This window comes from Pseudophryne corroboree, chromosome 6 (assembly GCF_028390025.1).
Source record: "Pseudophryne corroboree isolate aPseCor3 chromosome 6, aPseCor3.hap2, whole genome shotgun sequence".
Taxonomy (NCBI): domain Eukaryota; kingdom Metazoa; phylum Chordata; class Amphibia; order Anura; family Myobatrachidae; genus Pseudophryne; species Pseudophryne corroboree.
Genome location: NC_086449.1, coordinates 492873160 through 492888121, shown reverse-complemented (window position 1 = coordinate 492888121; position 14962 = coordinate 492873160). Strand labels below are relative to the sequence as shown.

Sequence of the window (14962 nt, the reverse complement as noted above, 5' to 3'; positions counted from 1 at the left end):
ATAAATAAATATATTTTCTCTGACGTCCTAGTGGATGCTGGGTACTCCGTAAGGACCATGGGGAATAGACGGGCTCCGCAGGAGACTGGGCACTCTTTAAAGAAAGATTAGGTACTACATCTGGTGTGCACTGGCTCCTCCCTCTATGCCCCTCCTCCAGACCTCAGTTAGAATCTGTGCTGGATGCACTTAGTGGGCTCTCCTGAGTTCACTATAAAGAAAGTATTTGTTAGGTTTTTTATTTTCAGTGAGATCTGCTGGCAACAGACTCACTGCTACGTGGGACTTAGGGGAGAGAAGCAAACCTACCTGCTTGCAGCTAGCTTGTGCTTCCAAGGCTACTGGACACCATTAGCTCCAGAGGGATCGAACACAGGGCCCGACCTCGATCGTCCGTTCCCGGAGCCGCGCCGCCGCCCCCCTTGCAGAGCCAGAAGACGGAAGATTCCGGAGAAAATCGGCGGCTGAAGACTCCGGTCTTCAATAAGGTAGCGCACAGCACTGCAGCTGTGCGCCATTGCTCCCACAGCACACCACACGCTCCGGTCACTGGTGGGTGCAGGGCGCTGGGGGGGGGGGGTGCCCTGGGCTGCAATTAGTATACCTTAAGTGGCAAAATGCACATAATACAGTTCTAAACTGTATATGTGCCTAATCCCCCGCCATAATTATCATTAAAAAAGTGGGAGAAGCCAGCCGCTGAAAGGGCGGGGCTACCTTCCTCAGCACAGCCAGCGCCATTTTCTCTTCACAGCTCAGCTGGAAGGACGCTCCCCAGGCTCTCCCCTGCAGTATACACTACAGAAAGGGTAAAAAAGAGAGGGGGGGCACATAAATTTAGGCGCAAATTGTGATATAAGCAGCTATTGGGGGAAAATTCACTTTGTGTATAGTGTAAATCCCTCTGTTATATAGCGCTCTGGTGTGTGCTGGCATACTCTCTCTCTGTCTCCCCAAAGGACTTTGTGGGGTCCTGTCCTCAGTCAGAGCATTCCCTGTGTGTGTGTGCGGTGTGTCGGTACGGCTGTGTCGACATGTTTGATGAGGACGCTTACGTGGAGGCGGAGCAGGTGCCGATAAGTGTGATGTCGCCCCCTGCGGGGCCGACACCAAAGTGGATGGATATGTGGAAGGTATTAACTGACAGTGTCAACTCCTTGCATAAAAGGTTCGATAGCGCAGCTTTGGGACAGCCGGCATCTCAGCCCGCGCCTGCCCAGGCATCTCAGAGGCCATCAGGGGCTCAAAAACGCCCGCTACCTCAGCTGGCAGACACAGATGTCGACACGGAGTCTGACTCCAGTGTCGACGAGGATGAGACAAATGTACAATCCACTAGGGCCATACGATGCATGATTACGGCAATGAAAAATGTGTTGCACATTTCTGACATTAACCCGGTTACCACAAAAAAGGGTATTATGTTTGGGGAGAAAAAGCAGCCAGTGACTTTTCCCCCATCTGATGAGTTAAATGAAATGTGTGAAGACGCGTGGGGTTCCCCAGATAAGAAACTAGTGATTTCTAAGCGGTTACTAATGGCGTACCTTTTCCCGCCAACGGATAGGTTACGCTGGGAGACATCCCCTAAGGTGGACAAGGCGCTCACACGCTTATCAAAAAAGGTGGCACTGCCTTCTCAGGATACGGCCGCCTTAAAGGAGCCTGCAGATAGAAAGCAGGAGGCTATCCTGAAGTCTGTGTATACACACTCAGGTACTATACTGAGACCTGCTATTGCTTCAGCATGGATGTGTAGTGCTGCAGCAGCGTGGTCTGATTCCCTGTATGATAACATTTATTCCCTTGACAGGGACACTATTTTGCTAACCATAGAGCATATTAAAGACGTAGTCTTATATATGCGGGATGCACAGAGGGACATTTGCCGGCTGGCATCTAGAATTAATGCAATGTCCATTTCTGCCAGGAGAGTATTATGGACTCGGCAGTGGACAGGTGATGCTGATTCTAAAAGGCACATGGAAATTTTGCCTTATAAGGGTGAGGAATTGTTTGGGGACGGTCTCTCGGACCTCGTATCCACAGCAACAGCTGGGAAGTCGACTTTTTTACCTCAGGTTCCCTCACAGCCTAAGAAAGCACCGTATTATCAAGTACAGTCCTTTCGGCCTTAGAAAGGCAAGCGGGTTAGAGGCGCATCCTTTCTGCCCAGAGGCAGGGGTAGAGGGAAAAAGCTGCACCGGACAGCCAGTTCCCAGGAACAAAAATACTCCCCTGCTTCCACTAAGTCCACCGCATGACGCTGGGGCTCCACAGGTGGAGCCAGGTGCGGTGGGGGCCCGTCTCCGGAACTTCAGCGACCAGTGGGTTCGCTCACAGGTGGATCTCTGGGTTCTACAAGTGGTATCTCAGGGATACAAGCTGGAGTTCGAGACGTCTCCCCCTCGCCGTTACCTCAAATCAGCCTTGCCAGCTACTCCCAAAGACAGGTAGGTAGTACTGGCGGCAATTCACAAGCTGTACCTCCAGCAGGTGATAATCAAAGTTCCCCTCCTTCAACAGGGACGGGGTTTCTATTCCACAATGTTTGTGGTACCGAAACCAGACGGTTCGGTGAGACCCATTCTAAATTTGAAATCCTTGAACACTTATATAAGGAAGTTCAAGTTCAAAATGGAATCGCTCAGGGCGGTTATTGCAAGCCTGGAAGAGGGGGATTATATGGTATCACTGGACATCAAGGATGCTTACCTACATGTCCCCATTTACCCACCTCACCAGGAGTACCTCCGATTTGTGGTACAGGACTGCCATTACCAATTCCAGACGTTGCCGTTTGGTCTGTCCACGGCACCGAGGGTATTTACCAAGGTAATGGCCGAAATGATGATACTCCTTCGAAAGAAGGGAGTTATAATTATCCCGTACTTGGACGATCTCCTTATAAAGGCGAGGTCCATGGAGCAGTTGTTGGACGGAGTAGCACTATCTCAGGAAGTGCTGCAACAGCATGGCTGGATTCTGAATGATTCTGGACACAGAACAGAAGAAGGTGTTTCTCCCGGAGGAGTAGGCCAAGGAGTTGTCATCTCTGGTCAGAGACCTCCTGAAACCAAAACAGGTGTCGGTGCATCACTGCACGCGAGTCCTGGGAAAGATGGTAGCTTCTTACGAAGCAATTCCCTTCGGCAGGTTCCATGCAAGGATCTTTCAGTGGGATCTGTTAGACAAGTGGTCCGGATCGCATCTTCAGATGCATCGGCTGATCACCCTGTCCCCGAGGGCCAGGGTGTCTCTGCTGTGGTGGCTGCAGAGTGCTCATCTTCTCGAGGGCCGCAGATTCGGCATACAGGACTGGGTCCTGGTGACCACGGATGCAAGCCTCCGAGGTTGGGGGGCAGTCACTCAGGGAAGAAACTTCCAAGGACAATGGTCGAGTCAGGAGACTTCCCTACACATAAATATTCTGGAACTAAGGGCCATTTACAATGCCCTAAGTCAAGCAAAACCCCTGCTTCAAAACCAGCCGGTGCTGATTCAGTCAGACAACATCACAGCGGTCGCCCATGTAAACCGACAGGGCGGCACAAGAAGCAGGATGGCAATGGCAGAAGCCACAAGGATTCTCCGATGGGCGGAAAATCACGTGATAGCACTGTCAGCAGTGTTCATTCCGGGAGTGAACAACTGGGAAGCAGACTTCCTCAGCAGGCACGACCTCCACCCGGGAGAGTGGGGACTTCATCCAGAAGTCTTCCAGCTGATTGTAAATCATTGGGAAAGGCCACAGGTGGACATGATGGCGTCCCGCCTCAACAAAAAGCTAAAAAGATATTGCACCAGGTCAAGGGACCCTCAGGCGATAGCTGTGGACGCTCTAGTGACACCGTGGGTGTACCAGTCGGTTTATGTGTTCCCTCCTCTTCCTCTCATACCAAAGGTACTGAGGATAATAAGAAAGAGAGGAGTAAGAACTATACTCGTCGTTCCGGATTGGCCAAGAAGAACTTGGTACCCGGAACTACAAGAAATGATCTCAGAGGACCCTTGGCCTCTGCCGCTCCGACAGGACCTGCTACAGCAGGGGCCCTGTCTGTTCCAAGACTTACCGCGGCTGCGTTTGACGGCATGACGGTTGAACGCCGGATCCTGATGGAAAAGGGCATTCCGGTTGAAGTCATTCCTACGCTAATAAAAGCTAGGAAGGATGTGACAGCAAAACATTATCACCGCATATGGCGAAAATATGTTACTTGGTGTGAGGCTATGAAGGCCCCAACAGAGGAATTTCAGCTGGGTCGATTTCTGCACTTCCTACAGTCAGGAGTGACTATGGGCCTAAAATTGGGATCCATAAAAGTCCAGATTTCGGCCCTGTCTATTTTCTTTCAAAAAGAACTGGCTTCACTACCTGAAGTTCAGACGTTTGTTAAGGGAGTGCTGCATATTCAGCCCCCTTTTGTGCCTCCAGTGGCACCTTGGGATCTCAACGTTGTGTTGGATTTCCTAAAATCTCATTGGTTTGAGCCACTTTAGACCGTGAAGTTGAAATATCTCACGTGGAAAGTGGTCATGCTTTTGGCCTTGGCTTCGGCTAGGCGTGTGTCAGAATTGGCGGCTTTGTCATGTAAAAGCCCCTATCTGATCTTCCATATGGACAGGGCTGAATTGAGGACTCGTCCCCAATTTCTCCCTAAGGTGGTATCAGCGTTTCATTTGAACCAACCTATTGTGGTGCCTGCTGCTACTCGGGACTTGGAGGCTTCCAAGTTGCTGGACGTAGTCCGGGCCCTGAAAATCTATGTTTCCAGGACGGCTAGAGTCAGAAAAACTGACTCGCTGTTTATCCTGCATGCACCCAACAAGCTGGGTGCTCCTGCTTCTAAGCAGACTATTGCTCGCTGGATCTGTTGCACGATTCAACTTGCACATTCTGCGGCTGGACTGCCGCATCCTAAATCTGTGAAGGCCCATTCCACGAGGAAGGTGGGCTCTTCTTGGGCGGCTGCCCGAGGGATCTCGGCTTTACAACTTTGCCAAGCTGCTACCTGGTCGGGATCAAACACGTTTGCAAAATTCTACAAGTTTGATACCCTGGCTGAGGAGGACCTTGAGTTTGCTCATTCGGTGCTGCAGAGTCATCCACACTCTCCCGCCCGTTTGGGAGCTTTGGTATAATCCCCATGGTCCTTACGGAGTACCCAGCATCCACTAGGACGTCAGAGAAAATAAGAATTTACTCACCGGTAATTCTATTTCTCGTAGTCCGTAGTGGATGCTGGGAGCCCGTCCCAAGTGCGGACTTCTGCAATACTTGTATATAGTTATTGCTTAACTATAGGGTTATTGTTCTGAGCCATCTGTTTAATGAGGCTCAGCTGTTGTTCATACTGTTAACTGGGTATAGTTATCACAAGTTGTACGGTGTGATTGGTGTGGCTGGTATGAGTCTTACCCTGGATTCCAAATCCTTTCCTAGTAATGTCAGCTCTTCCGGGCACAGTTTCCCTAACTGAGGTCTGGAGGAGGGGCATAGAGGGAGGAGCCAGTGCACACCAGATGTAGTACCTAATCTTTCTTTAAAGAGTGCCCAGTCTCCTGCGGAGCCCATCTATTCCCCATGGTCCTTACGGAGTACCCAGCATCCACTACGGACTACGAGAAATAGACTTACCGGTGAGTTAATTCTTATTTTCACACCCCCTCTACACACAATTAGCAGCCTTACACACATAACAGCCACAGTAGTGTTCTTTACATATAATGTCTCCAGTATAGTGTCCGATACACATAATGTCTCCAGTATAGTGCCAGATACACATAAAGTCTCCAGTATATTGCCAGATACACATAATGACCCCAGTACTGCAGTACCAGATAGACATGATATGCCCCCCAGCAGTGCCAGATACACATGATATGCCCCCCACAGTGCCAGATACACATGATATGCCCCCCAGCAGTGCCAGATACACATGATATGCCCCCCAGCAGTGCCAGATAGACATTATATGCCCCCCAGCAGTGCCAGATACACATGATATGACCCCCAGTAGTGCCAGATAGACATGATATGCCCCCCAGCAGTGCCAGATACACATGATATGCCCCCCAGCAGTGCCAGATACACATGATATGCTCCCCAGCAGTGCCAGATACACATGATATGTCCCTCCATCAGTGCCAGATACACATGATATGCCCCTCCATCAGTGCCAGATACACATGATATGCCCCCAGCAGTGCCAGATACACATGATATGCACCCCAGCAGTGCCAAATACACATAATATGCTCCCCAGCAGTGCCAGATACACATGATATGCCCCCCAGCAGTGCCAGATACACATGATATGCTCCCCAGCAGTGCCAGATACACATGATATGCCCCCCAGCAATGCCAGATACACATGATATGCCCCCCAGCAATGCCAGATACACATGATATGTCTCCAGTGGGTGGCGGCGGTGTCTAGCTCCAATTAGGCGCCGGTCTGCGAACCAATCAAAGCTCGCGGTCCGGCAGCCAATCAGGAGCCTTAGTTGCCAGTCCGCAAGCTCTGATGGGCTCTGGCATGCTTGCTGGAGCCGGGTGGATGCTGCCATGAGCCACGGCTGTGACACATCCTCCGGCTACGCTGCTGTAGCGCTGCTCTCCCCGTCTGCCCGCGGCTCTCCCCGTCTCAGCTCCCGCATCTCAATTCGAGTTTTTTTAAAGTCGAATTGAGATTGCATTGAATAGCCCAGGTCGGATCCATTCCGACAAATGAATGTCGGAATGGATCCGACTTCAATTGAATATACCCCTATGTATTTTTATGTATACAGAAGTTGGGAAATTGACTACTTTATATAATTTGTGTTTACAGCAATAACCACTGAAAACACATGCTTGCTATATCATCTCACCATTTTTAAATGTAATAATGTACTTTATCATTAACATTAAAAACATACTTTTTTCATTCTCAGGGTATAATACCATTATAAAAATTCCTGCTGGAGCAACAAACATTGATATTCATCAGCATAGCTACTCTGGTCGAACTGATGATGACAATTACCTTGGTAATTATTTTTAAAAATTGGATATATTTCTTAAGTGATCTTGTACAGTAAATCATGGTTGTGTTATGTATTATATTCCTAAAACTACAAAATGCCCAACTTGTGTGCAAATATGAGGTGAGGGATTCTTTCACAATGGAATACACTGATACTAATTATTAACTAGCTGCAATGACTCCACTATTTCTATTGCTATTTGTGGCTAATAGAATAATTATTATAAGGTAAATATTAATGTATAAACTATAGTCATCATTATTTGAATACTATATAATTGTAAATAATGTTTTGAGAATTTTTTAAGCATATTACTCACATCTCTATATAATATATTAATTTTATTTCTACATTATGCTATTAGTTCTTTAGCATTTAATACTTGTTTGTTTTAAATTTGATATCAGCCACGGTCCTCAAGGAACACTAACAGTCCAGGTTTTAAGGATGGCCATACTTGAGCACAGGTTACTTAATTAGTAACTCAGTTATTTTGATTGAAATATCTGTGCTCAAACATGGATATCACTAAAATCTGGACTGTTAGTGTGCCTTGTGAACCGAAGTTGGAAAACACTGCCCTAGACATTGCCTCAAAATCCAAGGATTTTTTAATGTAGCTGACGTCCTACAGTTTTCGTTTAACACTTATGTATAAATAATGAAAATAATACAATATTACATTTGCTTTTTTGCGAATTTAAAGATAGATTTTGTACTTCAGCCTAATAAAAAAAAATAGGGTTATCTGTTTGCTGTCCAAGGTTCTGCATGTGCTTACAACAAATTGTCAAATCAAATGCATATGGCCAAATTTGGTTTCAGACAGTGTTTTTTTTTTAAAGAGAGCTCTTTGACAAATTTGACAGTTGGACTTTGTAGGCTTTGATATGGAACATGTGACAGTTGGGAGAAGTTTTTGCAAGTCATTTTTGTTTTACTGGCTTAACCAGTAAACTGTAGATGTTGAGTTTTATTTGGAGACTGTGTATACAGGAAACCAACTGCCGCTTGGTAGTCATATCACACATATGGTTACTACTGTAAGTACTTTTCTCCTACAGGCACTGTGAGGGACTCAGAAATACAAGTTTATGAGGAATTCTGAAGGCAGTGTGGTAAAGGACATTGGGTGTGGTATGTTAGATAGAATAGAATTAGGTCGACAGTGTCTAGTTGACCACTATTGGTCGACAGTAAGTAGGTCGACATTGTTTCTAGGTCGACATGGACTCTAGGTCGACATGTACTAAGAAAAAAGATTGACATGAGTTTTTTACATTATTTGGGTGTCGTTTTCTTCGTAGAGTGACGGGGAACCCCAATTAGTGCATTATGTCCCATCGCATGACTCGCTTCGCTCACCATGCTTTGGGCAAGGTTACCGTTCCCAATTGTAGTCCACGTGGATCGTAAAGTCTGAAAAAGTTCAAAAAATTAAAGCAATTTGAAAAACTCATGTCGACCTTTTGTCAAGTCGACCTACTTACTGTCGACCAATAGTGGTCAACCTAGACACTGTCAAGCTAAGACATTAGTCACTCTAAATACAGTATGTATTGATTACATTTTAGGCAAGGTCCCAGATGTCCTAAATGTCCAAATTACATGAAACCCCTTATCCAGAAAACCCAATTCCTAAACAGTCTGCATAAAAATCTACATAATTGTATTTTAAAAAAGTCAAACAAAGAAATCTGCAGTGATTTCAATATACGGTATATTATCTATCTTTATCTTACCTATGTGCTATAAAATATGGTGTACTGTTATATATCCTAGTGCACTAATTAATGTATTAACTCAAACCTGGTATATATTGCTGAAAAAAAACCTACATTTATAAAAAAAAATCCAATCCTAATATTTTTTCCACTTATATTAATTATTTGTTTCTATTAAATATGATACAGCTAAAGTAACATATCTAACATATTTTAATTTTTATATTTGTTTACATCAGCTCTATCTGACAGTCAAGGAAATTTTGTCCTCAATGGCAATTTTGTTGTGAGCAGGTTTAAAAGGGAAATAAGTGTCAGGGGTGCTGTTTTGGATTATTCGGGTTCAGACCACATAATAGAACGAATAAACTGTACTGACCGTCTGGAAGAGGATTTAACACTCCAGGTAATTTTATTCAGTTTGTAACCAAATGTTTTATTTTTTATCCCCAGTATGTCATGTGTCACCCTCACAGTCCATCTACCCTCTCATGCATAAGTGGGGCTTTCTAAAATTATCTCTACTAAGCTTTTTTATTTCCCAATAATATTATTTCAAAGGTCTCATATCATTTACTGCGTTTTAGCGTTCCGGATGAAATGTCGACAGTCAATAGATCTACAGTCAATAGGTCAACCCCATATGGTCGACGGGCATTCGGTCAACAGGTACAAAGATCGGCATGGTCTAAGGTCAACAGTGCTTAAGGTCGACAGTTACAATAATTTCAATTTTTTTTCAAATAGTTGACACATTTTTTTTTTTTTTAAGTCTTTTATCATTTCCCATGCATGTGGACTACAATTGGGAATATTATCCTGTGCCGAGCGCAGCAGTAGTGAAGTGAGGCAATTTGCCCACTCTCACCACCTTACCTGTCTCATCATTTGAGGGGACATGGTATACTAATTGGGGTGACATGTGGTTTAACATAGAAAATGACACCTCCCAAAAAATTAAAGTGTCAACCTTTTTCTGTCGACCATTTCCACATTGACATTTTGACTGTGTCAACCTTTTGTACCTGTCGACCTTTTCAAGTGTCCACCTTTCACATGTCGACCTATTGATCCTGTCATGTTGACCATATGGGGTTGATCTATTGACTGTCGATCTGATTCTGGTCGACCCAATGAACCACACATGTATTTAGAAGGATCCCAGTTATGACATGTAACAAGGTCCTCTGCAAATCAACATTTATGCTTGTTGGCCCTCTCCATAATAGTAGACAGACCAATATAAATAAAACCCTTTTCTAATTGGAGGAGAGGGCGTCCTTGGGAATGAAATAATTACATTTTGTAGAAATTTTATTTAAAATACAAAACTCCTTTCAGTTATAGTAAACTAATTGTAAAGTTTTTAAAGGATACCAAGATTAAGTACATGGGAGCATCCATTCCACTGCAAAAATAGTCCACTCCCATCCTAAGACTATAGAGAGTAGTTTTAGTAATGTTTCAACAAGTAGTGTGTTGTATACTGTATGTCTTATAATATTGTTTAAAATGTTAATAAAATGTAAACGTAAGCAAGAAACTAGAAAGTGACAGCTGCTGCAATGTAAGAAGGGGCATGCTTTCTTTTAAAAACCTCATCTTTAACTTTATCATGTTTGGAAATGTTCTGGATTATCTGCTGCTAACATTTTATTGGCTTAGGACAACAGTAAATGTCTGGAGCATAAGAAAAAGGGCTATTAATAGCATCTCAGAGAAGGAAATTCCAAAAAATAAGAAAAGCACCTTTGCTCGCCTGTTTGAGATCATTATATGGACTCAAGCAATCAGAAAGCGTGTGCACTTTAAGATGGAGTTTTTATTATTTCTAGGGAAAGTTCACACTATAAAAAACTGACATATGATTATTCTCCAAGTGTAAAACTAAAACTAATGTACCAGCTTCTCTATGAAGATAATGTGATCATAGCTTTAATGAGAGAAAGATTGGACTCAACCGAAGCTCTAGAATTCACAGAAACCAAAGGTCCTGGAACAGTGATGAATACAGCCTACAAATGTATTCTCATACATCTAGCCTCAATACGCCACGCAATGATTAGAAATGAAATGCTTTTATGTGATTTAGCAAAATTTATTGCAATATAGCAGCACACATAAAAGCAATATAGATGCACTAAAACAGACACACAAAAAATATATACAGAGTTCAAGGGGATTTGATTACCCCATAAGCCTACCATGTGGTATGGTCAAAAGGCTTCTGGATGGTGTGAAGCTGGCAAACAAGTACGAGGTGAGTAACCAACTATACGGCATAACATAATCCACAGGTCTATAGGCTGCAGGAATTATGGATGCCACACTTGCTAACGGTCCTGCTATTTATTACAAAATATCAGCATCTGATTTCCGGTTAAGGTGAGGTTCCCATGGAGAAAACAGCACACAATGTTGGTGGTAAAAGAGAATTACATCAGATGCCTCTATTTCAATAGTGCATTGCATTCTAAATGTATGTGGTCCACCAGACTGCAAGCGGAAATGACATTTTGCTCTTGTGTACTACTGTAAACTGTACTTTGTATTCCAGCTAAGTCAGTCCCTATAAAGTCCGAAGGATTTAACTGGTGATATTCTTTCAAATGTCAGGTTTCTTTCAATGCACGCATTAATAGATAAAACAAAGAAAAAAAAGTAAAAAAACAATATAAAACAGACCACATACAAAACAACCCTGGGTGCTAAAATGAATATACACTGTAATGTGTAAAATCAGTCTAAAAAAAATCTTAATTCAAAATCTACATTAAGACTATGAGGTACTGGATAGTTCATTATATACAATATATCCATTTCATCTCTTTTTGTGCTAGTTTTTTTTGTATATTTCTCAACTTCCAGGTTTCTGTAATTTGTTGGATACCCAAAAAACATTTTATCGGTCTTTCACATTTACTGTGTTTCTCTTAAAAATGAGCAGATAAATCCCCTTTACAGCTTGATCCTTTCATATTAGCTTTAGGTTTTGCTTTAATTAGTTCCTCCCTATTCAGTTCTTGAACGTTTGAGGGTATAGTGTCAATAGCTTTCTGTGAATAACCTTTTTTGAGGAATCTATTGCTCGTATCCTCAATTTCATTTTGCAAATAAACATCTTCTGTACAGTTTCTTTTTAGTCTTCTAATTCACTCAATGGTATAATATCAAGCCAACGTTTGGTGTTCGCTTGACCTCTCAATATAGCAATTGGAATCTGTTGGCTTACGAAAAGTGTGCATTAACAAATTGACATCTTTAATATATAAAACTAAATCTAAAAAGAGCAGTTTATTATGACTAACATTAACAGACGTTATATTAATATCATTGCAATTAAGCTCAGTGTAGAACGTATTAAGAGACGCCAAATCTTTTTACAAATCTAAGGTAATATTCTCCGAATTATTACCCGTGCCACGCGCTAGCCCAGGGAGACAGAGGGAGATTAGGGAGGTAAATGTGTGGCTTAGGGATTGGTGCAGGAAAGAAAGGTTTGTGTTCTTAGAACACTGGGCGGACTTCTCAGTCAGGTGCCATCTTTTTTGTTGTGATAGATTGCACCTGAATGAGGAGGGGGCAGCGGTGCTGGGGGGAAGGATGGTTAGAAGGTTAGAGGAGATTTTAAACTAGGTGCCTCGGCGGAGGGTTTAGCAAGAAATCACGGGTCATTCAGTAAGAATAGCAGGGGTGGCGTTAGTGAACAAAACAGGGGAGGAGTAGGGGGGAGGAATAGAGCAGACGGCAAGGGTAGTAACATGGGAACTAAAAAGGGTTTTAGAATAACAGTAACCAATGACGAATACAGGTCATCTTTGCTGCATAAGAATTATGATATCCCTACCATAAGGGGAAATACATATCTCAATTGTATGTATGTAAATGCTAGAAGCCTTACAGGTAAAAAGGGGGATCTAGAAATCCTCGCAGCAAGCAAGGAATATGACATTCTAGGCATTACTGAAACGTGGTGGGACGAATCTCACGATTGGACAGTCAATCTAGAGGGTTACATGCTGTACAGGAGAGACAGACTAAATAAACGGGGTGGAGGGGTATGTCTTTACGTTAAGCCATTTCTAAAACCTGTTATACGGGATGATATTCAAAAGGGGACTGTAAATACTATTGAGACGTTATGGGTAGAAATTACATGCGGGGGTAAAGGAATAAAGAAGTTATTATGGGATTATGCTACAGGCCGCCTGGTATTAATGTGTCTGACGAGAGAAATTGTTACTGAATCAAATTGAAAGAGCAGCAGGAATAGGAGACATAGTAGTGATGGGAGACTTTAACTATCCCGAGATAAACTGGAAAATCAATTCATGTAATACTGCTAGGGGCAATATGTTTTTAAACACGCTAAATGATAATTACTTAGTTCAATTAATTGAGGAACCAACTAGGTACAATGCAATTTTAGACCTGGTATTAACTAACAATGGGGTATTGCTATCAAATATTGAAGTAGGAGAGCCCATAGGTAACAGCGACCACAATATGGTCACATTCAATATCAGTTTTTATAAGCAGTCCTATACTGTCTCAACTAGGACTCTAAACTTTAGCAAAGCCAACTTTGACATGATGAAGGAAGCGTTAAGGGACACAATGGGAAATTCTGTTTCAAGGAACAAATACTACAGAGAAATGGGATGTATTAAAATCACTGCTAATTAATAATACTCATAAATTTATTCCCACCAGCAGCAAAAAAAGGAATAAAAATCCCAAACCAATGTGGTTTAACAAAAATATAAAGGAATTAATGGACAAAAAAAATGAGCATTTAAAAAATACAAATCTGAGGGGGATGCGGGGTAATTTCAGCACTATAAGTACTGTAACAAAATATGCAAAAAAGGAATAAGCGGCTAAAGTAGATACTGAAAAAGTAGTAGCAAAGGAAAGCAAAGCGAATCCCAATTTTTTTTTTAAGTACATCAACAGCAAGAGACTAAAGAAGGAGAGTATAGGCCCTTTAAAGGACAAGAGGGGAGTCTTAATCAAAAATGATAATGACATAGCAAACAAACTAAACAAGTTTTTTTCAACGGTATTTACCAGAGAGGACCAAATGCTGGGTCTAACACCAAATCTCAACAAATATAATGTCCCACTGCTAAGTGCTTATTTATGTGAGGAGGTAGTCTGTGACCGATTAAAAAAGTTAAAGATTAATAAGTCACCTGGTCCCGATGGAATTCACCCGAGGGTTCTTATGGAGTTGCACGCTGAACTAGCAAGACCTCTATTTTTGATCTTCATGGATTCGGTTAAATCGGGTATGGTTCCCAAAGACTGGCGTATAGCGGAGGTAGTGCCGATTTTCAAAAAGGGGAGCAAAGCTGAACCAGGTAATTATAGACCAGTTAGTCTTACATCTGTAGTGGGGAAAGTATTGGAAAGTGTTCTAAGGGACAGTATTCAAGTTCCTTGACGCAAATAAGGTCATTAAAAGGAACCAACATGGATTTGTGAAAGACAGATCATGTCAGACCAACTTACTTGGCTTTTATAAAACAGTAAGTACAAACCTTGATCAGGGTAAGGAGGTGGATGTAATCTTTTTAGACTTTGCCAAAGCTTTCAACACTGTACCACACATGCGTCTTATCTATAAGCTACAAGAAATAGGGCTAGGGAGCACAATATGCACTTGGGTCAGTAATTGGTTAGATAATAGGGAGCAGCGCGTTGTGGTCAATTGATCATTTTCAAATTGGACTAAAGTACTAAGTGGTGTGCCACAAGGGTCTGTACTCGGACCACTTTTGTTCAACATTTTCATCAACGACCTAACAGTAGGTCTAGAGAGCAAGGTGTCATTTTTCGCAGATGATACCAAATTGTTTAAGGTGATAAATACGGAGGGGGATGCTGAGTCTCTTCAGAATGACTTAACTAAACTGGAAGCATGGGCAGCAAAATGGAGAATGAGATTCAACACAGACAAGTGTAAGGTAGTGCACTGTGGGGGCAAGACCAAAAATAACACCTACATACTAAATGGGGTAATATTAGGGGATTCTGTACTGGAAAAAGACTTAGGGGTTCACATAGATAACAAATTAAGCAGCAGTACCCAAAGTAGGAGTGCAGCAAAGAAGTCAAATAAGATATTAGCATGCATTAAACGGGGAATTGATGCAAGGGACGGGAGTATTATATTCCCATTATATAAATCACTAGTGTGGCCACAT

The 14962-nt window shown here is 42.7% G+C and overlaps 1 protein-coding gene across 2 annotated transcripts in view; it reads left to right on the top strand.

The window, feature by feature from the left end:
- Positions 1-14962, top strand: part of ADAMTS20 (ADAM metallopeptidase with thrombospondin type 1 motif 20) — a 406022-nt gene that overhangs the window by 206470 nt on the left and 184590 nt on the right. For both annotated transcript variants that reach the window (XM_063927338.1, XM_063927339.1), the window contains exons 16-17: positions 6937-7032; positions 8993-9159. In XM_063927338.1, the coding sequence (XP_063783408.1) occupies positions 6937-7032; positions 8993-9159 (263 nt within the window). The remainder of the gene's footprint in view (positions 1-6936; positions 7033-8992; positions 9160-14962) is intronic.